The sequence below is a fragment of the Eulemur rufifrons genome, chromosome 10 (assembly GCF_041146395.1).
Source record: "Eulemur rufifrons isolate Redbay chromosome 10, OSU_ERuf_1, whole genome shotgun sequence".
Classification (NCBI taxonomy): domain Eukaryota; kingdom Metazoa; phylum Chordata; class Mammalia; order Primates; family Lemuridae; genus Eulemur; species Eulemur rufifrons.
The window spans coordinates 1,300,793-1,326,687 of NC_090992.1; the positions used below are offsets into that span (position 1 = coordinate 1,300,793).

At 37.9% G+C, this 25,895-nt stretch overlaps 1 protein-coding gene across 1 annotated transcript in view; it reads left to right on the forward strand.

Moving 5' to 3' along the window:
* RAD50 (RAD50 double strand break repair protein) overlaps nucleotides 1-25,895 on the forward strand; it is a 71,910-nt gene that overhangs the window by 17,471 nt on the left and 28,544 nt on the right. The window contains exons 4-17 of the mRNA XM_069483602.1: nucleotides 552-737; nucleotides 1,090-1,294; nucleotides 7,243-7,371; nucleotides 7,597-7,762; nucleotides 9,239-9,432; nucleotides 10,250-10,456; nucleotides 11,707-11,889; nucleotides 12,352-12,509; nucleotides 14,604-14,779; nucleotides 15,307-15,544; nucleotides 21,867-22,056; nucleotides 22,780-22,906; nucleotides 23,334-23,527; nucleotides 25,487-25,597. Coding sequence (XP_069339703.1) covers nucleotides 552-737; nucleotides 1,090-1,294; nucleotides 7,243-7,371; nucleotides 7,597-7,762; nucleotides 9,239-9,432; nucleotides 10,250-10,456; nucleotides 11,707-11,889; nucleotides 12,352-12,509; nucleotides 14,604-14,779; nucleotides 15,307-15,544; nucleotides 21,867-22,056; nucleotides 22,780-22,906; nucleotides 23,334-23,527; nucleotides 25,487-25,597 — 2,464 coding nt within the window. The remainder of the gene's footprint in view (nucleotides 1-551; nucleotides 738-1,089; nucleotides 1,295-7,242; nucleotides 7,372-7,596; nucleotides 7,763-9,238; nucleotides 9,433-10,249; nucleotides 10,457-11,706; nucleotides 11,890-12,351; nucleotides 12,510-14,603; nucleotides 14,780-15,306; nucleotides 15,545-21,866; nucleotides 22,057-22,779; nucleotides 22,907-23,333; nucleotides 23,528-25,486; nucleotides 25,598-25,895) is intronic.

Consider the following 25,895-nt stretch of genomic DNA (forward strand, 5'->3'; position numbering starts at 1 on the left):
GCCCCCTACAAAACATTCTCAATACATTTGGTGTAGTATTTTCAAAATAAAAATTGGAATGTATAAAAAACAGTAAAGACAGATACTGCCTCTTGCCCACCAAATCAGTCTGTTGCTGAAGAAACCCTTTCTAAACTATTGTTCTATTCTTAGATGGTTCTAAGTTACCTTTGCCTGTCTTCTATTGAGCATAATGTTTTGTTTTATTCGTTTAAATTTCTGATTAAGTTCTGGAGATGGGAAGATAGTTAATTTAGAATATTTATAGATAATACATAGAAGAAAATTATTGTATTTAGAAGTCCAAATATATAAAAAGAAATTCTGGCATTGTTTCCTGTACCACCATGTTTTATGTATCTCTTCATCAGTGAACTGCCAAATCATTTGAGAGTTACACATTTTATGCATAAGGAAGCTATTCTAACAGCAGACAGCTGAAGGGACCTTTTTTTTTTTTAAGAGAAATACATCATGAAGGATTAATTAGGCAAAAAATAGGAACAACTGCAGTTTATTTTACATATACTCTTGATTGTCATTTTCTCCAGGCATGGTGAAAAGGTCAGTCTAAGCTCTAAGTGTGCTGAAATTGACCGTGAAATGATAAGTTCTCTTGGAGTTTCCAAGTCTGTGCTAAATAATGTCATTTTCTGTCACCAAGAAGACTCTAATTGGCCTTTAAGTGAAGGAAAGGCTCTGAAGCAAAAGTTTGATGAGATTTTTTCAGCAACAAGGTTGGTAAAGTAGTTTGTAGCCCATTAAGTTATGGAGCCATGTTTGCAATTCGTATGCTTCTTTTTTTAATGGAAAAAGCTTAAAAAGGAGAAAGGTTATCAGTTATTACTTCTCACCCAGTGGCAACCATTGGGCATATTTTCTTTTAGTTTTCTTTCTGTGCACATGTTTGTTTACCTGATTGACAGTCTAAATGTAATTTTTTCACTTACGATTATGTCATAAGCATTTTCCAAGTTATTAAAAACTCCTTGTAAGTATAATCTTAATGACTGCATAATAATCCACTGTATGAATTGATACCATAATTCACTTAGCCAGAAATTTGATTTTTATTTCATATCTTCAAAGATACATTAAAGCCTTGGAAACACTTCGGCAGGTACGTCAGACACAAGGTCAGAAAGTAAAAGAATGTCAAACAGAACTGAAATATCTGAAGCAAAATAAGGAAAAAGCTTGTGAGATTCGTGATCAGATTACTAGTAAGGAAGCCCAGTTAACGTCTTCAAAGGAAATTGTCAAATCCTATGAGAATGAACTTGATCCACTGAAGGTAATTTGATTTCTTTTTTTTAATTGGCAAAAATGATACATCTTTATGGTATACAGCGTGATGTTTTGACATCAGTATACATTGTGGAATGGCTAAATCAAGGTAATATGTGCATTTCCTCACATACCATTTTTTTGCTGAGAATACTTAAAACCTACTCTCTTAGCAATTTTCAAGTACATAGTATGTTGTTGTTAACTGTGGTGAACATTATGACAGAGCATCTTGTGCCTGGGGCTACAAGTACAAGAAGGACTCCAGCAGTGTCCTTGCCCTTACGGTATTCCTAGTTTAAATAAGTGAGAATATTCTTTAAAGTGGCCATTTTGTAGGTTTCAGATAGAAGTTTTTTTTAATTTTTAAAAAATGTATTGATTCATTTTTTTTTAAAACTCACCTGTAAATACTGGTGTAGATCTTTGAATTGTAAAGTAGAAAGTATTTTTTTTAAAAATGAAGGCTGCGCATAGAAATGTATCACAAGGGCTTCAGAGAGAAAGCAGGGCTGAGGTGGGCCTTGAAGAATGGGGAGGAATCAAATTGACAAACTAGAAGACCTTTTATGTATGTTTATGTAATAATTTTGGGTTTTTTTCCTTTTAAAAATACATGCTCATAGTGAAAAAGAAAAGGGATAGTAGGTGAAAAGTAAAAGGTACTTTTCTATTCTATCTATTCCGTAGATATATATGGAATAGATATATATAAAAAATGTATCTCCCAGAGTATATTCTACCAGCAGCTTTTTTTGGTTGCATACATACAATACATATGCATATGCAAATATTTGCATGTGTGTATATGTATATATTCACACATACAAGCTTATCAGAACAAGATTGTGAGAGGAAGAGTCTGGGTTAAGTAAATCAGGATGAAAGGAGTGAGAAATACAAACTGGGGTCAGATTATAGGGAGTTCCTGGATTAGAACTTGGTTCAGTAGACAGAAGAGTGGCAGGGCATGTTTTAGGATGAGTTATTCTGGTCACTGTGTGAGTGTTGCGGTAATGACCACGATGGGGGACACGTTGTCTTTTCTTGAGGAGCAGCCTGGTTGGAGAGAGGGACAAGCACACGTAATGGTGAGGCAGAGAAAAGACAAGAGCTGTAGGAGATCTGAGGAGGAAGGAAGAGAATTTCTGTCTGAGGTGGCTGGAGAGAATTTCAAGGGACTGCTTTTGGGGGTGCGAGTTTTTTGATCATAAATAAGTAGGTAATTAGAGACACAGGGGCAGTAAAACACAAGCTGTGTTTGAACACCAACAGGGAAACCCAGGTTGTTGAAATGGCGAGTTTGTGTGTAGTAAATGACGTCGCAGTAGGACTAAGTGATAGTGCCTAGCGTTGAGTGGTGCCAGGATTCTAACCAGTGCTGTAGCCAAGGTTGAGGTACTTATATACTTGTTTATTTATGTTTAATCGTGACTAATTCTCTAAGAGTTTAATCTTATTCTTCTCTGTATCCTCAGAGCCCAGTCCAGTGCCTGGCACGTAGCAAGTGGTTTGTTTTGCATAGCAAATGGATGACTTTTGTAGTCCTTTGTTAGCTCTGACATACGAGGATTTTTCCCTCCATAGAACTCAGTGTAAAGTTTGGGTCAAATCGCCTTCCCTGCAGCTGTCCAGAAGAGATTGCTTCATTTCAACACTGTACTATAAATGCATCCTTTCCCATTTTTAAGATTCTTTCCATCTTCAGGAACTCTCTCATAAACTACTTTATTTCTATCCTACCATATCCTGTCCTCTTTTCTTGGCCCACTTAGCTCTGTTTTCCTTTCTTGCCTTAAAAGGGAATTGTTTGAGAAATTTGTTTCTAATTATCAGGTTGGTGCAAAAGTAATTGCGGTTTTAGCATTGAAATTTGCCATTTAATATTGGAATACATTCTTAAATAAATGTTATGTTGTGCATCATTATAATGCACATTTCTCACTTTTTTTGCTAATGACTTATCACTTGCTGTTTATTTTATATTTATTTTAGAGTGTGGAAATGATGTTAGACAAAAAGAAAATTCAAGCGATTTTCTTTTCTTTTCTTTCTTTCTTTTTTTTTTTTTTGTTTTTTTTTTGAGACAGAGTCTCACTGTGTTGCTGGGCTAGAGTGCTGTGGCGTCAGCCTAGCTCACAGCAACCTCAAACTCCTGGGCTCAAGCAATCCTACTGCCTCAGCCTCCCGAGTAGCTGGGACCACAGGCATGTGCCACCATGCCCGGCTAATTTTTTCTGTATATATTTTTAGCTGTCCAGATAATTTCTTTCTATTTCTAGTAGAGACGGGGTCTTGCTCTTGCTCAGGCTGGTGCCTCATCCATCGTAATCACCCGACCTCTCGCCAACTGACTACCACTTCTTCAAGCATCTCAATAAGTTTTTGCAGGGAAAACGCCTCCCCAGCCAGCAGGATGCAGAAAATGTTTTCCAAGATTTTGTGGAATCCTGAAGCATGGATTTTTATGCTACAGGAATAAACAAACTTCTCATTGGCAAAAATGTGTTGCTTGTATTGGTTCCTATTTTGATTAATAAAGATGTGTTTGAGCCTAGTTACAACGATTTAAAATTCACAATCCGAAACCACAATTACTTTTGTACCAACTTTAATACTTTTTCTACGTGCAGGTTCATGGGCTTCTACTCCTGATAGCCCAGCTGCTCCATTTTGGGTATCATTTCACACTGGCACCTAAGCTGTAAACACTCTGCTGTATGTTTTTGTTGTTTGCATGCTTGTCTTAGCTCTTTTTACTCTGTCGTATGCCTTGGGGCTAGAACCAAAACACAGATATCAAAGAAGGAATCCAGAGGATCTGGTGACTGGCTGGGTTTAAGAAATGAAGCAGCTAGAGATGTCACAAAAGAGCTAAGCCCAGTTGATCATTTTGTGTTACCAAGAGGCAGTGAAAACACTGATGGAGAGAAGTTTATAGAGTACCATAGCTGAAGTGTTAGTATTTAGTGTTCTCCAGTGCTCTTTGTTAGACTGTGCTCAAAAGGTATTTTCTGAATACAGAATTTTTTTCACAAGTAGTGTGAATGGTCCCATACATTGAATGCTTATTCTGTTCTAGTGCTTTAAAATGTTTTACGTAAGCCCCATAGAAGAACTCTGTGAGGTTTTCCAGGCAAGAAAACCAAGGCACAGCTGTTCACATTGGTAGAAAGGGATACAGTTAGGATTAGAGTCTGGGCCTATGATTCCTAAATTCATACTTATTTTTTTCTTTTTAAGTCAGATTTATTGAGGTATAATTTACATATGATAAAATCCACCCCCCCTTTTTTATTTCAGCATATTACGGGGGTACAAATGTTTAGGTTATGTACATTGCCCTTGCCCCACCCAAAAATCCACCCTTTTTAAAGTGTATATTTCTGTGAGTTTGGACAGATATGTAGAGAACCGTGTGGAATATGGAATATGTGGACTATTTCCATCACTCGGAAAAGTTCTCTCAAAGTCCTTGCAGTCAGTCTTCCCCCCCCTACTCCCAGCTCCTGGCAGCCACTAACTTGTTTTCTGTCGTTATAGTTTTGCCTTTTTCAGAATGGCACGTAAGATGGAATCATTTAGTATATAGACTTTTGTGTCTGGCTTCTTTCCTTAGCATAACGATTTTTAATTTGTTGCTGCCTGTGTGAATAGTTCATTCCTTTTTACGGCTGAGGAGTATTCCACTGTATGGATATATAGCAATTTTTTTTTGTTCATCCATTCCTTGGTTGATGAACATTAAGTTGTTTCCAGCTTTTGGCTGTTACAGATAAAACTGCTCTAAACTTTGGTGTACAGATCTGTGGACACATGTTTTTCTTTCTCCTTAGAAATGGGGTTGCTACATTATATGGTAAGTGTATGTTTAACTTTATAGGCTCCAAACTATTCTCCAAAGTGGCTGTAGCATTTTGTACTCCCACCAACAATGTATGAAAGTGCAGTTCCTCTGCACCCTCTTCTGCATTTAGTATTGTCAGTCTTTTTTGTTTTAATCACTACAGTAGCTGTGTGGTAGTATCTCATTGAGAGATTGTATTTCTTTGTGGTTTAATTTTGTATTTTCCTGATTGATAGTCAATTGATTGACTTGATTTTGAGCATCTTTTCATGTGTTTATTTGCCATCTGAATATATTCTTTGATAAAGTAGAAAAATCTTTTCCCTATTTTCAGTAGGGTTTTTTTTTGGTCCCTTTATTATTGAGCTGTGAGAGTTCTTTGTGTATTCTGGATATAAGCCCTTTATCAGATGTTTGTTATGCAAATATTTTATTTTCTTAACTGTTTTTCAAAGGGCAGGAGTTTTAAATTTTGATGAGGTAGAGCTTTTCAAATTTGTTCTCTTATGGTTTATACTTTTTATTTCATATCTAGGAAATCTTTGCCTCACCTAGTGTCATAAAAATTTTCTTCAATATTTTCTTCTAGAAGTTTCATAGTTTTTGAGTTCTTACATTTAAGTAAGTATATGCTGCACTTCAGGTTAATTTTTTTAATGTAGTATGAGGTAAGGGTTGAAGTTTACATTTTCGCATACAGATGTCCAGTTGTTCCAGCACCCAGAGCTTCTAGTCTTAACCATTATGATACTCTGCCTCCTAACCTCATATCCCAATCTTAGCTATGTGGTGTTGTACAAGTCAGTTCAGTCCTCTGAGTCTCCTGCTTACTGTGTAATCTTGTGAGGATTAGAGAGTTCTTTTGTTGTTGTTATTTTTGCCTAGAAAGTTTTTTTTCCAATTTTTTTGTAGAGATGGGTTCTCACTATGTTGCCCAGGCTGGACCCGAACTCTTGGCCTCAAGTGGTCCTCCTGCCTTGGCCTCCTGAAGAATTAGAGAGAATTTATAGCAGCACCTAGTACAATGTCTGGAACATAATAGGCATTCAATGAACAATACCTATGACTATTATTATTGGTAAAATTACTTTTTTCAGATCTCTCATTCTTTCATTTAGCTAACATATTGAACATCTTTTACGTGTTCTGAGGATATATTAGGGAACAAAGTAAACAAAGTTCCTATTTTTATGGTGATTATATGCTATCCATATACAAATCACAGGGTAATACTATTAGTATAATTTTAATAAATGATATTAACGTTGAGCATGCATTTTGGTGGAGCTATGAAAGTTTGCAGTTGATACATCTAAGCAGTTTAGTAACTTAAGTATGATATGTTTAAAAATTAGGCTCTGCTGGGCATGGTGGTACACACCTATAGTCCCAGCTACAGGGCAGGCTGAGGTGGGAGGGTCACTGGAGCCTAGGACTCCCAGGTTGTAGTGCTCTGTGATCTTGCCTGTGAATAGCTGCTGCACATCAGCTGGGCAACATAGGAAGACCCTGTCTCTAAATAAAAAGTAATAATAAAAAATAAAAATCAGATTCTAAAAATGTCTTGGAAGAGGAGTTGGTGAGCTTTGGAGTCACAGAGATAAACACTGGAAGAGGATCCCAGCATCGTGCAAGGAGAGAATGCCCTGAACCGGGTTATACGCACTCGTAAGAGATGAGTCTAAGAATGTACTGGTGACTTGCCATGAGTTTCCAGCCCCCTCAGTAGTTCTGCTTTTTAAAAAGTACATTAAATAGTTAGCCTTTTAAGGATTGAGTTCTTAAAGTGTGCTACTCTACGTATTATAGCTCTAAGGGCTTAATGAATAAAAAACATTTATGGGAGGTATTGAGGGCAGGGTATAGGCTTTGGAGTTAGAAGTGGAATTTAATTCTTGCTTTTCTCTGCTAACTGTGAAGACTTGGAAGAGTTATTTAATGTCTCTGCTCTTCAGTTTCTCCGTGCCCTCTGTACAGTGTCATTGACGACATTAAATGAGATCACTTTTACTAAATGCCTGGCCCTTGGTACATCTTATTTTTCTGGATTCAACAGCAGTGTAAGGTATAGTGAATTTTATTTATTTAGAGTATTTCTTTATTTTTAGAATCGTCTAAAAGAAATTGAACACAATCTCTCTAAAATAATGAGACTTGACAATGAAATTAAAGCCTTGGATAGCCGAAAGAAGCAAATGGAGAAAGATAATAGTGAACTGGAACAGAAAATGGAAAAGGTTTGTAGTAGTAGAATTTTGTTCTACTTTAAAAGTTTGGGATTATTGTGAACTTATTTGAATCAGTTTTGCCACCCACATTTTGGAAAAAAACAAGTACAAATCTTGATGTTTGTGCTACTTCTCTGTGTATGTTAAAATGAAGGATGTTGAATAAGATTTGGTACCTCAAAGTGATCATATCTTCTATTTATACATTAAACTTTTTATTTTGGTGTTACCTAGGTTTTTCAAGGGACTGATGAGCAACTAAATGACTTATATCACAATCACCAGAGAACAGTAAGAGATAAAGAAAGGAGATTGGTAGACTGCCAGCGTGAATTGGAAAAATTAAATAAAGAATCTAGGCTTCTCAATCAAGAAAAATCAGAACTACTTATTGAGCAGGGTAGGACAAAGTGTTGGTCTTTTTTCCTTCTATAGTATTACATGTTTTCCACATGAATGAATTATCTCCTGGGAATTATGCTCAGTGGAAAAAAAGCAAATCTCAAAAGGTTATATACAGTATGTTTTCATTTATATAATATTTTTGAAATGTTAAAATTTATTTTAGAAATGGTGGGCAAATTAGTGATTGCTAGGGATACTGGGTAGGAGAAGGGGCAAGGGGATGTGGTGATGGTCATAAAAGAACAAGAGAGTTCTTGGGATGTTGGAATTGTTCAGTCTCTTGACTGTCGCAGGAGATTATATGAACCCACAGAGGTAATAAAATTATATAGAACTTAACACACATATATGAATGGGTGCAAGTAAAATTGGGGAAATTTGACTAAGATTGAGGAATTGTATCAATGTCAGCATCCTGGTTGTGATATTATACGATAATTTTGCAAAAGTTGCCATTGGGGGAAACTGGGCAAAGTATATATTAGGGTGGGAACTTGTAGCGTGGGATGAGAAGGAATCTCAATGCAATGATTAGGACAGGTTTAGACAAAAAGTTTATTTTATTTTCCGAAAGAGGAAAGGGCATGGCAGGAAAAAAGGAAAGGAAGTGCCAGCCCCGAGGGCAAGGGGTTTGGGATTTTTATTGGGATAAAGGGAAAAGAAAAAAAAGGATAGTTACTGCTGCCAACTGATAGCAGAAGACAGCTGTGAAGTGGCTGCATTGTTTTTCCTTTTTTTCCCTTTCCCCTCAGTGAGGCTGGTTTATCAGTCTCCCTGGAAGGTGGGCTGGCATGAACTGGGGGAGGGGTCACACTCTTTCTGTCTGTCCAGTTCTTTTCATGTGCTGTAAAAACAGGCTCTTTTTTTGGTTTTTTTTTTTGTGTGTGTGTGTTTTTGAGACAGAGTCTCACTCTGTTGCCGGGGCTAGAGTGAGTGCAATGGCATCATCATAGCTCACAGCAACCTCAAACTCCTGGGCTTAAGCGATCCTGCCTCAGCCTCCCGAGTAGCTGGGACTACAGGCATGCGCCACTATACCTGGCTAATTTTTTCTATGTATATTTTTAGTTGGCCAGATAATTTCTTTCTATTTTTATTAGAGCCGGGGGTCTCGCTCTTGCTCAGGCTGGTCTCCAACTCCTGATCTTAAGCAATCCACCCGCTTCGGTCTCCCAGAGTGCCCGGCCAAAACAGACTCTTAAAGGCCACAAGTTAAACCACAGGTGATTAATCTTAAAGACAATGAGTTAAGCCACAGGTGGTTAATCAAACAAAGGGCACTTGTACTCTGTGATCTTTTTTTTTTTTTCTATTAGTTTATTTTTCTCCATTAGTTTACTAGCAGTGGTGTCCTTTCAGTATTGGAGAGATTATGCTGTATTATTTTTTGCAACTGTATGTGAATTTACAGTTACTCAACTTTTTAAAAACCAGCTTGGAAAAAAAAATTATTACATTGGCTTTTTTAAAGGTCGCCTACAGCTACAAGCAGATCGCCATCAAGAACATATCCGAGCGAGAGATTCATTAATTCAGTCTCTGGCAACACAGCTAGAATTGGATGGCTTTGAGCGTGGACCATTCAATGAAAGACAAATTAAAAATTTTCACAGACTTGTGAGAGAGAGACAAGAAAGGGAAACAGAAACTGCCAACCAGCTGATGGTAAATATTTTGAAATACAGTGTTTGTTATTTTCTTTTATCAGTGTCAGATTCTCTACTTCAATTGTTTTAATTTTTGGATAGACCCTATTTTGACTTATGTTTGGATTAGTGTTAGTATGAAAGCTGCTACAAGGTAGAAGAAACCTGCATAGAAGCTAAATCTTAAAAGCTTATAAGGATAAAAATACGAAGAAAAAATGTAGGCCTATTTTTTTTTTGATTTTCAGTAAAAAAAATTTGTTTTTTTTTTCCCCCTCTCTTCTGTCATTCCCAGTTAAGTAAAAAAAGTTTTAGAGCTAATTGCAAAGAAAACGTTTGCTCACAGTTAATAATGATTATCTCTGGATGATGGTTTTTGTATTTTTTTAAAATACAGTCATGCACCACGTGATGCCATTTCGGTTATGGCAGACCACATATACAACGGTGGTCCCATAAGATTATAATGCCATATTTTTACTGTATCTTTTCTATGTTTAGATATACAAATACTTACTGTGTTACTGTTGCCTGCAGTATTCAGTATGGTAACATGCTGTACAGGTTCATAGCCTAGGAGCAGTAGGCTATAGTATAGCCTGGGTGTGTGGTAGGCTGTACCATCTAGGTTTGTGTACGTGTGCTCTGTGATGTTTGCACTGTGACAAAATTGCCTAATGATGCAGTTCTCAGAATATATCCCTGCGGTTTAGTGATGCGTGACTGTACTTTTCTGTATTTTTTTCATTGTACATGTATTACTTTTGCAATGAAGAAACTTTCTTAATGATTTAGTGAAAAAATTACTAATGCTCAGTCTTCACATTTGTATTTAGAATGACTTTGCAGAAAAAGAGAATCTGAAACAAAAACAGATAGATGAGATAAGGGATAAGAAAACTGGACTGGGAAGAATAATTGAGCTAAAATCAGAAATCCTAAGTAAGAAGCAGCATGAGCTGAAAAACGTGAAGTATGAATTACAGCAGTTGGAAGGATCTTCAGACAGGATTCTTGAACTGGACCAGGAGCTCACAAAGGCTGTAAGATATTATTTGAATAGTAATTTTAAAGTGTAAGTCATATAGAATCTTGCATTCTGAAGTATTTGCTAATCCTGAGATTATGGCATTTTAATAAAAATGTCAATGTTGTCTGTCCTAAGGTAAAATGAACTTATCTGGATATCATGGTCCCCCAACTCTTTGGTTCTAGTAACTGGTGGGTTAAAAATTAGAATCACCCAATAAGCTTTTTAAAGTTACCTATTCTTAGACCTTAACGCCTCAGACCTTCCCAATCAAAACCTCTGAGAGTGGGACATGGAAATACATGTTCAAAACATAGCTGGGCGTGGTGGCACGCATCCTGTAGTCCCAGCTACTCGGGAGGCTGAGGCAAGAGGATTGCTTGAGCCCAGGAGTTTGAGGCTGCAGTGAGCTGTGACTGTGCCTGGGCACTCCAGCCTGGGCAACAGAGTGAGACCCTGTCTCTTAAAAAAACACACACACAACAAAATTAGGTGATTCTTGTGAACACCCTGCTTAAGATCCACTTACCTAAGTAAAAAAGCAAGTATTTTCCCTCTGGGTTTCACACACTGTAATTTTATGAGATTTTTGCTGTATTATCACATTTTCTGTGGTAAAAATTTTTTAGCCAATCTCTTCAAGAATTTCCAAATTTTCTTCCTCACTTCTAATCTGCTCCTTCCTTCATATCTCCATCATCAGAGTGTAAGCATCCTAGAGCTTGGCAAATCCTCTCTTAAATCCCATCTTGATATTTGAAGTAAGCATTGATGTGTACTCCCTAACTTACCATTGCAGCATACGTTTTTGTCTTTAGCACTTTGTTACGATATTGTCTTCTTGGGGTGGGGGGACACCAGTTGAGGCCCACATCACACTATTTTTATAGTTTCTACATACCAGACAATAAAGTGAGTTACTTGAAGACTTAATAAATACTTAATTGTTTACTGAAGAGTCACTAATCTGTATACTGAGACATATTTCTCCTAATTTTGCACTGATTCTCAATTTTTCCTTCCTGCTTTGCCCTTCCAAGTTTATTTACTAATTCTCTACTATTATAATGTAGTAAGGTAACTTTAATTTAAAGATTTCCCTGAAAGCATATATGGTGCCTTATGTTTTTTTCTCTTGTTGATTATAAGCAAACAATAATATTTTAACAATTCTGAGGAGTAGTTAATTTTTAATGCACTTTCATTATTTTAATTCTTACACAGAGTACATAAACCTACGCATTTGTTTGAATTATTGATTAGGAACATGAGCTGAGCAAGGCTGAGAAAAGCAGCAATGTAGAAGCCCTAAAAACAGAAGTTATCAGCCTTCAGAATGAGAAAGTGGACCTAGACAGGACCCTGCGTAAGTTGGACCAGGAGATGGAGCAGTTGAACCACCATGCGACAGCCCGCACCCAGATGGACATGCTCACCAGAGACAAAGTACGGTTGTCCTTTTTGTTCTGATTATACCGCCTGGTGTTCACAGCAGCTTATCTTGCATTCATAATTGACACACTGTGAAGTATTGAGTTGGTGTCGACCTTATATTTTAGAGATTAAGTGAGATTATTACTCAGTAAAACAGACTGTCAAGCTTAAAAGTCATTGTTTAATTACAAAAAGTTTACATAGAAGTATATGCACACAAACACATGCACATTGCTGTTTACTGTTACCATACAGAAGTTTTTAATTTTTATAGCATTAAACTTATTACTCTGTTCTCGTGGCTTAGAAGGACCATCTCCACTCCAAGATTTTTAAGAAATTTCATATTTTCTTACATTTTTATCGATTTGTTTTTTAAGCCTAGAACTTGAGTCAGTCTAGAATTTATTTTTTGTTCTTGATGTAATGAAGAGACATCGGATTTTATTTTTAAAAGATGTTTTTTACCTTTAGGCCGACAAAGATGAACAAATCAGAAAAATAAAATCTAGGCACAGTGATGAATTAACTTCACTGTTGGGGTATTTTCCCAACAAAAAACAGCTTGAAGACTGGCTTCACAGTAAATCAAAAGAAATTAATCAGACCAGGGACAGACTTGCCAAATTGAAGTAAGTGGTTGTAATATTTGTAGATGTAATAGAAATTTCTTATTTCATGCTTTCATTTTAATTGTTTTAAAATAATTTGTTGTCATGAAATGTTATATTGTATTTAGTTCTCCTATATGAGGGGACTTCAGAAAGTTAGTGGATAAATGGAATTAAAAGACTAAAATAAAATATATAAACTTTATTTCTGAACATAAGCTCCATCAAGTTGAAGATACTTTTGTAAGCGATAATACCAGCCCTATAGTCCATCCGTAAAGAACCATGGGTCCCGAGAATTTAACCATGTCAATGTAATCTTTTTTACATTATGAACTAAAGAAAAATGGGTGACCTGTAAAGATTTTCTAAGATTAGGAAACAAAAATAAGAAGAAGCCAAATCAGGACTGTGCAGTGGATACTTACTGCTTTCCCACTGAAACTCTCCCAGAATTGCCCCCCTGCACGGGGTGGGGAACCTGCGGCCTTGAGGCCACACGTGGCCTTCCGGTTCCTTGAGTCTGGGCTTGGGACTGACTCCAAATTTTACAGAACAAATCCCTTTTGTAAAGGGCTTTGTCCTGTGAAGTTTGGATTTGGTCAAGTTTTTTCATAATACACATTTTCCACGAACTTTTTGAAAACTCCTCATATTTTACAAATTAAGCAAAATGGAAACGGGTAGCAATTTGGGCCCCTTTCCCTTGCAAATTTGTAGACTTAAGTAAGAGGATTAAAATTTTAAAATTCCCTTTTCGTTTCTGTGAGTAATCCATTATAAAAAGTGATCATGTTTCTCAGATACTACTTTGGATGGTGGTTGGATAAGAGGGTCAAGAATTCCACAGAGATTTTTGACGAAAATAGTGGATTTGGCTTTGGCTACATTAAATTTGTGTTTCTTATGGAAGTGTCCGTTAGGGAGTAGAAAATTGGAGTTTGACGTTCAGGAGATTGGCAGTTACTGCGATGTAAGGGAAGATCGAAGTTAGCACAGGCCATATCACCTTGACAGAGCTATGCAAAAAGAAGAGGGGTGTTACAGTTAGATTCCAGGGAAACGCCAACATTTAAAATGTTGGCAGGCACAGGAAGAGGAGCAAGTGAAGGAAACTAGGATGCGCCCAGGAAACCAGGGTGAGAGCCAGATAGGAGTGGTGTCGGGGTGCCTTGGTAAGACAGGCCTTCAAGGAAAGGGTCAACAGTGTTTGGTGCTGCCTAGAGGTAGAGGAAGAGGAAGACTCCACTTGGTACTTGAGTTGTTGGTGACCTTGATGAGAAGTGCTCAGTGGAAGCTAGGATGGTGAAGTTTCATCTATATCAGTTATTTTTTCTCCATATTTTTACTGCAACTCAAAACAGGTAGTGTCATGATGAAGTGTGTGTGTAATCACACGCATTTATTTGAAACAGATTTCTCAAAGTAGTACTTCTACATACAGTCTACTCCAATATATTACATTCTGTTGTTTCACTTTTTAAAAATACGCTGAGTACAATGCATCAAATTGTTTACCTGACTCGTATCATAACCTGCAAATTGGAAAACCCTGATATGTGTGAGTATTGAGGTTGGTTGGGATGATGTTTAAGAGTTGGAGTGGAGATAAATTGTACTAGTAAGCAAAATCTTTGATGAATGAGAGAGAACGAGTGATGAGTAGCTAAGCAGATGACAGCAACAAGGAGAGGAAAAAGAAAAGGTTTTTACAGGAGAGTAGGGACGTAATATTGTGAAAGGCACTAAAGGGAATTAGGAAAATGTTTTCCTCCTCTCTTCTTTCCCGGCGGTAGACCCAGCAAGCATCTTCTTCCTAGGCTCTTAACCTGAGATCTGAGACAAGAACCTCCAGAAACCAGGCAGAATTCTGCCTGTGTACGTTTTTCTGGGAGGAGGCCTAAGACTAGGATTGGCAAGTGAGTCAGTGCCCTAGGGAGAGAGCTACGGTGGAAGGTGGACTGTTGCCTTCACTTCTAAAATAAAAATGGTATGATGTTACACCAGACCCTCGTAATGGTTTGTTGACAGCATTTGTCTTGGATATGCCAACTCAAACTTTTCAAACTCTTTACTCATGTTTTAAAATTATAATCCACATTTTTCTTATTTTAGCAAGGAGCTAGCTTCAGCTGAGCAAAATAAAAATCATATAAACAATGAGCTAAAAAGAAAAGAAGAGCAGTTGTCCAGTTATGAAGACAGGCTGTTTGATGTTTGTGGTAGCCAGGACTTTGAAAGTGATTTAGACAGGCTTAAAGAAGAAATTGAAAAATCCTCAAAACAGCGAGGTAAGTTACCTACTTCACATTATCAAGGCACTTTGACATGTTTGAATTTTCATTCAGAGGTAACTATTAAGGATGGGAGATTTAAAAACCTGGTTATGGAGCCAAATGGCTTGAGTTTTGGTCCTGGCTTTACAACTTACTATTTGACTTTAAGCAACTTTAAAACTTTCCTGTGTTTTACATTAATCATCTGTAAAACGAGGACACAACTACCTACCACCTAGGGTATTGAGGAGTAAATGAGATTATCGTTGTAAAGCCCTTAGAACAGGGCCTGGCATGTAGAAAGCTCTCAATAAAAGTTACGTTTTACTTATTGTAAGTTGCCAAAAAGTAATTTATACAATCTAAATGTATCATGCCCTTTGGAAGAAGATGTAGATATCAGAATTTTTATTTCTTTTTTTGTTTCTAAAGCAAGAGGATTAATCATGTATTTATAGAAAAAGATGTAACCATATTGACAAAACTATACATATACATTTATTTATTTCTCATTGGAGATATATTTATCTTTTTTTAAATAGCCATGCTGGCGGGAGCCACGGCAGTTTACTCCCAATTCATTACTCAGCTAACAGATGAAAACCAGTCGTGTTGCCCTGTCTGTCAGAGAGTTTTTCAGACAGAGGCTGAGTTACAAGAAGTTATCAGTGATTTGCAGTCTAAGCTGCGGCTTGCTCCGGATAAACTCAAGTCGACAGAATCAGAGCTCAAGAAGAAGGAAAAACGACGGGACGAAATGCTGGGACTTGCGCCCGTGAGGTAAGAAGAGGGATTTACTGTACTGTGCGTGTGGCAGAGGCTGCGAATGGTCCCTATCCAGGGCCTGGCATGTGATAGGGACTCGGTAAGGACATGTTGAGTGACAAAAATTAAAGTCAAGATTTTGAGCCATTATGCCCTGTTTCATTTATATGGTAGGAAGAATCAATTATTTTGTTTAAAGGTAAGCTTATTTCTGTTTATTTAATCATGGAATAGACATAGTCTTTGCGTTTTTGTGGTTTAATGCCTGAGACTTGGCTTGAGGGCATAGATTTTGACAGATTTAGAAGTGTTTGTTCATATGGTACTTTCTAAACCCAGCAAAGGAATTTAAGTACTGAAAAGTTCTCCCAAAAGATAAATTCAAACTATAGTTTTGTGTCTTTTCCATTTTCAGAAAGAATAAATCATAGATTATTTCTGTTTAGATTTTCCCTTGCTTGTGTAAGAAATTCACGTGATGGTTGTTTATAAACAAAGTTAAATCAGGAAGTATGTGATGATTACCTGGGTGTCTCCCAGAACGTAGAGAACAAAGCTGGTCACAGAGACCCTATCAATAAGACATTACCTTCAAGGAGCTAATGATCTAATTAAGGAGACAAGCTCTCCAAATCAGACATTTACAAAGTTGATCTTAATAAAATGGTTAAAAAGTGTTTCAAACAAAAGCGTTAGTTAAGAAGAGAGAAGCTAGTGGATACAAAACGAGAAAAGTACTTTGCGAATGAGGCAGGAGGTAAAGCTTAGAGAAGTTGGTTCATCTCATTTGAGAGGAGAGGGACTTCAGTACAGTGTGTGCGGAGGGAAGAGGTATGAGCTGTGCTGCAGTAGAAATGTTGTCTGGAATTGGGGGAACTATTTGTAGGTATTGATTCCCGTAAGTTGGGAAGATACGGCTACCTTATGTTCGGTCCTAGTTATAACTCTCTCTGATAGGTGATGAGCCAACCTAAGGGGTTTAATATTAATAAGACTGGGTTTAGGAAAATTAATCTGACGTTGGTATGTTGAAGGGATTAGGCTGAGAAAAACTCTGGAAGCAGAAAAACGAATAGAGTACATTGCCCTGGAAAACCAAGGAGGATTTCAGGAAAAGGAAAAGTCTGAGAAGATGTGCTTTGTGGCGGCCAACTTCTGAGATGTCCCCAGTGATCTCTGCGTCCTGGTGTTCACACCCTCATGTAGTCTTCTCTCATGTTGCCGCAGGATTGGTCTGTGTAACTGATAAAATAGGACAGAAGTGATGCCACGTCCCTTCCACGATTAGGTTATGCAAGCTGCTGGGGCTTCCTTCACGTGTGTGTGCACGCGTGTTCTCTCTCTGATCTGCGGGAAGCTAGCTGCCATGCTGTGAGCAGCCCTGTGGAGAGTCCCATGTGGCAGGGACCTGAGGCCTTCAAACAGTGAGTCTGGACGCAGACTGCCCAGTAGTCAGGCCTCGAGCCGACTGCAGCCCTGGCTGACAGCCTGACTGCAAGTTTTCGCAAGACCCCTAGTCAGAAGCATGTCCCCTGGTACTCGTGTCTGTGAGAAATAGTGAGTGCTGCTGTTTGAAGCTGCTAAGTTTTGGGGTATTTTGTTATGTAACAGTAGATGACTAAGATAAGTATCAAGGTTGAAAACGAGATTATTTGGGCCACAAAGAGAATGTGATAAGGAGACAGATGCAGTAGTTTGAAAACAAAAAGGAAGGAGAGGAATTAAGTAGTATCTTGAAGAGAAAAAGATCAAGTAAAAGGTAAAACTTGAAGTTGGTAGAAAGTGCATGTATGGGAAATATATATGAGCTTAGTCCTGTGTCATGCTGCTGTATAATAAATGGCAGAAATTAACTTTGTATTGTACTTTAGGACACTTGGCCATCACAATTCCCCTTCCAGTTACTCGTTGTTGTACCTCCAGCACTTTCTTGTATGTTATAACTTTGATAAGTATTTGCTGAATGAATGAGAACTATAGTATCCATTTATTTATTACTATGTAACAAACCTCCTGAAAACATAGTGCCTGACAACAACAATTTATTAATTTTTCATGGTTCTGTGGGATGACTGGGCTCAGCTGGTGGTTCTCACTGGGGCCTCCCACGTTGCTGCAGTTACATGTTGGCTGCAGTCATGGGAAGGCTCAGCTGGGCTGGATGTTCAGCGTGGTTCACGTGACTGGTAGTGATGCTAACGGTTGACTGGGAGTTCAGTCACAAGGGCCTCCACGTGTGTCTTGGGCTTTGGCAGCATGGCAGCTGGGTTACCCAGTGAAGTATCCCAGGAACAAGTGCTCCAAGAGACAGGAAGTGGAAGCATCAAGTCTCTTAAGGCCTAGGCCTAGAAACCGGCACAGTGACACTTCATTTTCTGTTGGTCAGAGTAGTCCCAAAACCTACCAGGATTCAAGAGGACACTCTACCTCTCTCTCTCTTTTTTTTATTTTTTATTTTTTTTTTATTTTTTGAGACAGAGTCTTGCTCTATTGCCCGGGCTAGAGTGAGTGCCATGGCGTCAGCCTAGCTCACAGCAACCTCAACCTCCTGGGCTCAAGCAATCCTCCTGCCTCAGCCTCCCGAGTAGCTGGGACTACAGGCATGCGCCACCACGCCCAGCTAATTTTTCTATATATATTTTTAGCTGTCCATATAATTTCTTTCTGTTTTTAGTAGAGACAGGGTCTCGCTCTTGCTCAGACTGGTCTCGAACTCCTGAGCTCAAACGATCCGCCCACCTCGGCCTCCCAGAGTGCTAGGATTACAGGCGTGAGCCACCGCGCCCGGCCTCTTTTTTTTTTTTCCCCCCAGGATGTTGTGGGGGTATAAACATTTTGGTTACATGTTATGACTTTGCCACACCTAAACCATGATTTGAGGCGTGCCCTTTCCCTCCCTACAATGCTCACTGCATCCATTAGTTGTGAGTTTACCCACCCCCAACCCTCCAACCCCCAAAGAGTATCAATACCGTGTCAGCACCTTAGTGTTGATCAGTTAGTGCCAATTTGATGGCGAGTACATGTGGTGCCTATTCTTCCATTCTTGTGATACCTCTCTTTGGAGGATGGGCTCAAGCTCTATCCAGGATAATGTAAGAGGTGCCAGAGCACCATTGTTTTTTATAATTGAGTAGTATTCCATTGTATACATATACCAAATTTTATTAATCCACTCATGGATTGACGGGCACTTGTGTTGTTTCCACATCCTTGCTGTAGTGAATTGTGCTGCCATACACATTCGAGTGCAGATGTCTGTATTATAGAATGTCTTTTGTTCCTTTGGGTAGATGCCTGATGGTGCTATTGCTGGATCAAATGGTATTTCTATTTTTAGTTCTTTGAGGTATCTCTAAATTCTTTTCCTCAGAGGTTGCACTAATTTGCAATCCAACCAGCAGTGTAAGAGTGTTCCTTTCTCTCCACATCCTCGCCAGCATTTGTTGCTTTGGGATTTTTTTGATAAAGGCCAGTCTCACTGGAGTTAGGTGATACCTCGTTGTGGTTTTGATTTGTATTTCCCTAATGATTAGAGATGTTGAGCATTTTTCTATATGTTTGCTGGCCATTATTCTGTCTTCTTTTGAAAAGTTTCTGTTCGTGTCCTTTGCCCATTTATCAATGGGGTTGTTTGATTTTTTTATTGATTTTTTTTGTTGTTGATTTTTTTTTTTTTTTTTTTTTTTTTTTTAGTTCTAGATAGATTCTTGTTATCAGGCCTTTATCAGATGTATAGAGAGCAAATATTTTCTCCCTGTCTGTAGGCTGTCTGTTTGCTCTAATGATAGTTTCCTTGGCTGTGCAAAAGCTTTTTAATTTGATCAGGTCCCATTTATTTATTTTTGTTGCTGCTGTGATTGCTTTGGGGGTCTTCAAAAATTCTTTGCCTAGGCTGATGTCTGAAAGGGTCTTCCCAACATCTTCTTCTAGAATTCTTAAGGTTTCATGCCTTAGGTTTAAGTCTGTTACCCATCTTGAATTGATTTTTTGTGAGAGGTGGGGATCCAGTTTCAGTCTTCTGCATGTAGCTGTCCACTTTTCCCAGCACCATTTTTTGAAAAGAGATTCTTTCCCCCAGTGTGTATTTTTGTCTGCTTTGTCAAAGATGAGATGACAACGTGCGAATGGTTTCATCTCTGGACTCTCTGTCCTGTTGCAAAGGTCTCTCTCTCTGTTCTTGTGCCAGTACCGTGCTGTTTTCGTTACTATAGCCTCGTAGTACAGCTTGAAGTCTGGTAGACTGGTACCTCCCAGTTTGTTCTTTTTTTTTTTTTTTTTTTTTGAGTTTTTTTTTTTTATTTCATCTTGTTATGGGGGATACAGAATTTCAGGTTACATACGTTGCTCCTGTTCCGCTTTTCCCCCCAAGCCCAGTTTGTTCTTTTTGCTTAAGATTGCTTTGGCTATACAGGGTCTTCTCTGGTTCCATACAAAGTGCGGAATTATTTTTTCTAGATATGTAAAGAATGATAATGGGACTTTGATAGGGATTGCACTAATTCTGTAGATCACTTTAGGTAGTATGGACATTTTAACAATGTTGATTCTATCAATCCATGAGCAAGGTAGATTTTTTCCATCTGTTTTCATCTTCTACAATTTCTTTTCTTAGTGCTTCATAGTTGTCTCTGTATATGTCTCTCACCTCTTTCATTAAACATATTCCTAGATATTTACCTCTTGATGGGAAGATAATAATATGTGTAGTAACCCTGTATCTGCAGCAGCATCTGTGTGCCACTCTAGTTATCACACGTTACGTAAGAGAACGTAAAGCTAGAAAAGGTCCAGAGGAAGCACTGAAAATGGACCAAGATACTGGCAGGGCTGCTAAGTAAAGACACATGTGGTGAAACCGTTCCCATAAGGCACCAAAACGTGAAAACCGGAACAGGCAAATGATGAACCCCAGTTTGCTCACCAAGCTCTACCAGAATGCCAGTGAGACATCCTGGGGGACTGGAGAAAGATGAGTTTAGGACGAATGAAAGAGGAAGTCCTCTTTCCGATAGTGGGGAATAACATTATAAAATACATTATATTTTTTAAGTTTAAATAAATTGATGAATGAAAGATCAATAATGAATTAAGAGGACTTTTTTTTAAATGTGGAAAAGCAATGGCCTAGGAGTGCAGTCAGACTGATTTCTATTAATAATTCTAGCTCTGCTGGGTGGCCTTAGGGATGTTAATTAACCCATCTGGGCCTTAGTTTCCCCCATGTAAAGTGAGAGGGTTGACTTAGATGATCACGAAGCTTCTTTCCAGCTCTGGTTGTAATATAGGACACTACTGTCAGACATTCCCTGGGGTCACTTTCAAAGACATTGTGGAGGTCTGTTTATGACAATCACTTAGGTGGAGAGTTATTAATATTATTGGTGAAGAGGGATAAAGTAACAAGAAAGATTACATTTATCAGTGTGTTGTTTTATTGCTTCAGAAGTATCAGCAAAAATAGGTGTGGAGCCAGTAATTGCCCTAGAGACAGTAATTCCTTAGCTAGAGTGGCACTAGTAAAATGGGTTCACCGTTTCTGTTCCTTAAACCCACGTAGCGTTAAGCTGAGTGGTTGGCTTCCTTCCTTTTTCTGTGTAATTTAAATTTTTTTTTATTTTGAAATAACTTACAGAAAAAATGCAAAAATAGTAGAGACTTCATTATGTCCTTCACCCAGCTTCTCTTGATGTTAACAGTTTATGTAAGCATAATACAGTTATCAAAACCAGGAAATTAATACTGGTATAATGCTACTAACTAAATTACCAACCTTTTTTGAATTTCAGCCGTTTTTCCGTTAGTGTCCTTTTTCTGTTTCAGGATCCAATCCAGGACCCCACATTGCATTTAGTTATTATTTCTCCTTAGGCTCCTGCCGTCTGTAACAGTTCAGTCCTCCTTTGTTTTTCATGACCTTGACAATTTTGATGAATATGACCAGTTAATTTATAGAATATCTCTCAGTTTGGCAAACACCACAATAATTACTATTGCAGGCAAGATCTAATCTATACTAAAATCAGTGGGCAGAAGTTGGAGGGGAAGCAGGGTATTTGCATAGTCTAAGTGTATCTCTCCTAAGATATTTATTAATTACAAAGAGCAAAATAGTAACTTTACAATGGAGAAACTTGGCTGATAGCACCTTAACTAAGTGATTAAGGGTTAACATCACCAATAAAGTGAGACATACTGACATCATGTGCCCACGGATACGATGCCCTGTAAAGCATACAATGTCACTTTTATGGTATTCTTCCTCAAAATACATAACCTCAGTCTAATTATGAGAAACTTCAGATAGATTATTTTTAATTGTATGTGTTCTGTTAAGGCAAAGCATAATTGATTTGAAGGAAAAGGAAATACCAGAATTAAGAAACAAACTGCAGAATGTTAATAGAGACATACAGCGCCTAAAGAATGACATAGAGGAACAGGAAACACTCTTGGGTACAATAATGCCTGAAGAAGAAAGTGCTAAAGTATGTCTCACAGATGTTACAATTATGGAGAGGTTCCAGGTAAGTTTATTGTAGTTGTATAAACTTGTATAAAACTTGTTCTTTGGTGGCTTGAATGTGAAGTGTTAGAGTGTTAAAAACAGTATGCAGGTACAGATTGTATTTAGGGTTCCACATCCTGAATTTCAGTTAGTCTCAGGGAGCAACTGCTTAGTTTACATTACTGTGTTTAAATTTTTTTGTTTATAAATTATGGAAATTAAGATATAATTATGGTTGTTTTTCATTTTTAGTCAGCTTCCTTTTGTTTACATCATTTGAATTACTAAAATTTAATTTTGCTTTTATCCTATTAAACTTTGCTAAAATCATATCTGGAAGTGGTTTATAAGTTCAGTTTTTGTTTGTTTGTTTTGAGACAGGGTCTTGCCCAGGCATAAGAGCAGTAGTATCATCATAGCTCATTGCAACCTCAAACTCCTGGGTGGGCTCAAGTGATCCTCCTGCCTCAGCCTCCTCTGTAGTTGGGACCATAGGGGTGTGCCACCACACCCAGCTAATTTTTCTGGAGATAGGGTCTCGCTATGTTGCTCAGGCTGGTCTCAAACTCCTGACCTCAAACGATCCTCCTGCCTTGGCCTCCCAAGGTGCTAGGATTACCGTGCCTGGCCTGTAAGTTTAGATTTTAAAAAATAATTGATAATAGCAATTAATTCTTAAAGATTTTGAATAATGATAATGTAGTGAGTTTCTTAAAGGAAATAATTTTGTTCTGTTCTTCAGATGGAACTTAAAGATGTTGAAAGAAAAATTGCACAACAAGCAGCTAAGCTGCAAGGAATAAACTTAGATCGAACTGTTCAACAAGTAAACCAGGAAAAACAAGAAAAACAACACAAATTAGATACAGGTAATACAGTCTGTTTCCTCATGTACCCATAAAGACTTTGATATTGCCAGCATGTGCTTTTTATGATAAATATTATACCTATGACATGGATGAGGAACTTCTTTCCAACTCACAGTACGTTCACTCTTTTCTCAAAAGCATCACTTCTCTTTGTTTCCTTGCTTTGCACAGCAGATTTTGAATGGTAGGAGAGTATGAGAAGAGTCGTGCTCTTTCTCAGTCATACCTGCCCTGTGAGCTTTACCTGTAAGTGGCCAGGAGGGGACGTCAGGCACCTTGGGGGGTGGCAGGTCCTTGTTACACTTCTGTTGCCTGGGTGGGGCCTGCAGAAACTCAGCCTTGGTGGGTTCCATAGACGAGGAGGATGATACTAATAGTATTTTCTGTCCTCTTACATTGATCACCACGTCAATATGTTTTCTTACAGTTTCCAGTAAGATTGAATTAAATCGTAAGCTTATACAGGACCAGCAAGAACAGATTCAACACCTCAAAAGTACTGCAAATGAACTAAAATCAGAGAAACTTCAGATATCCACTAATTTGCAACGTCGTCAGCAGCTGGAGGAGCAGACTGTGGAGTTATCCACTGAAGTTCAGTCTTTATACAGAGAGATAAAGGTAAGAACATTTATACATTTGTTTTTAAATTAGTTCATATATATAAAATACTTTTTATTGGTGTAGAGGCTAGAACTATGACTATTGTGAGGATCAAATGAAAATGGTATGACAATTCTTCATGTGGTTCCTGAATGTCAGAACTTTACTAATAAGTAAAGGTTTCTGCAAGAAGGAGTTTGGCCGTGATAGGGAAGAACTGCCTGCCTGGTTAAGTAGTGAGAGTTATGTTATTGGAGGTGGTCAGGTGGTGGTTGTGTAACTCCAGATAAGGATTCCTGCTTGTATGGGAGGTTTGTTTCATCTAAAAATCCTGTATCCACGGCAGACACTGAGTCATAGCACTCTGTGCACTGGGTTCTGGATGTGGTCTTGGCTTCTTACTGATACAGCGAGCAGGCACTGAGTTGCCACCAGAATGCATTTGCCATCCCTTGTTTAGATGAATCGAATCTGAAACTCAACTAATTAAGTTTATGAACAGTTTTAGAAACAACAGTCTTAATCTAGATTTCCATAATTACATACATTCATTAAGCACTAAATATATTACTGAATCTATTAATCATTACTACAAATGTTTCTTGATTTCTTGAATAATTTTGGATTACAAAATATCATAGGCTTAGAATATAATATAAAATAATACTACCTTGCATTTGTATAATTTTTTTACTGTTTATAAAGCACTTTGGGCTGGGCATGGTGGATCATACCTGTGATCCTAGGACTCTGGGAGGCCGAGGTGGAATGATTGCTTAAGCTCAGGAGTTTGAGACCAGCCTAACCAAGAGCAAGACCTTGTCCCTACTAAAAGTAGAAAACTTAGCCAGGCTTCGTGGTGCATGCCTGTACTCCCAGGTACTCGGGAGGCTGAGGCAGGAGGATCGCTTGAGCCCAGGAGTTTGAGGTTGCAGTGAGCTACGATGATGCCACTGCACTCTACCCAGGGCAACAGGGTGAGACTCTGTCTCAGAAAAAAAAAAGCACTTAGACATTAAACTATTTAGTGTCTCAGCAACCCTGTTGAGATAAATGACGAAATCTCATTTTTATAGAAAAAGAAATTGAGATTTACACATGTACCATGAGTTGCCTAAGTTCATGCAGCTAATAGACAGGGTTGATTTTCAGATAGATCTTCTGACACTAAAGACATTTGACTTCCTACCACACCACACCACTTAGCTCCATTGAAGTAATACTAAATAATTATATCTACCTTTATAGATTCAGTCGATATTTCAGGATGTTAAAGTGCTTGCGGATCACTGTTTTCAACAGTGGTTATCATATAATTATGTTGTAGAGATGCTGTAAAGGCTAAATAGTGGGGACTTCTGATTCGTAAGATAGTTTATTACTTGAAAGTCCCCTTCCTTCCAGAATAGGTGTGGCCACACCAACATCAGTGTAACAGTCTGCTTTTGTTACCGTAAAATACCTGCTTAGTCTTAGCAGACTAAGTTTAAGGACGGAAGTGCTTTTATCATCATATACCTGTCTGTAAAAGAGACTCCTGGACCAAGTGAGCTTTCCTAGTCTTTGATCACACAGAGCTGACATGGGCCCCTATAAAATCATGAAAACTCACGCCTGAAGACATATGCTAATATAATTGGAAGCACATGGCTTAGATTGAGAGTCAAGTCCGTGACTGAGGCAGTAGAGCATGTGCATCATGGTTAGGACAGTGAACTCGAGCTGCACTGGGTTAGAATCCTAGCTGCTTCATTTGCTGGCTATTGTGACCCTAGATCATTCATTCCTTTGCCTGTTTGTTCATTGGAAATGTGGGGATGAAAATAAATGTGCCTTCCTCGCAGGTCATTGAAAGGAGCAAATGAGTTGACTTTGAAAACCTGGCACATAAAAATGCTTTTATTAAGACTGTAAAATCTGACACCTAAAAAAGATAATGGAATATTACATAAGACTTCATGTTTTTAATATTTTTAGGATGCTAAAGAGCAGGTGAGCCCTTTGGAAACAACATTGGAAAAGTTCCAGCAGGAAAAAGAAGAATTAATCAACAAAAAAAATACAAGCAACAAAATAGCACAGGATAAAGTAAGATTTCATTTATAACTTAGCAATATCTATATTAAACTTATGCTTATAGCACCATGTTGGACACTGTTATTTCACATGAAATTAATAGCTTAAAATAAATAGTATCTTCAGATTCATGATATAATTTTGACATTAGAAATTTTTGTAAGAATAAGGATTTTTTTTAAGATTAAGGATTTAAATTATTTTGCTTCTTGAGCTAAAAATAGAAGTTAAGAATTGATACTGTTTAATCCATTCCCATAGGTGATAAAGGGGCTTGTCTGAGATCATACAGTTTGGTAGTGGTGGAAAC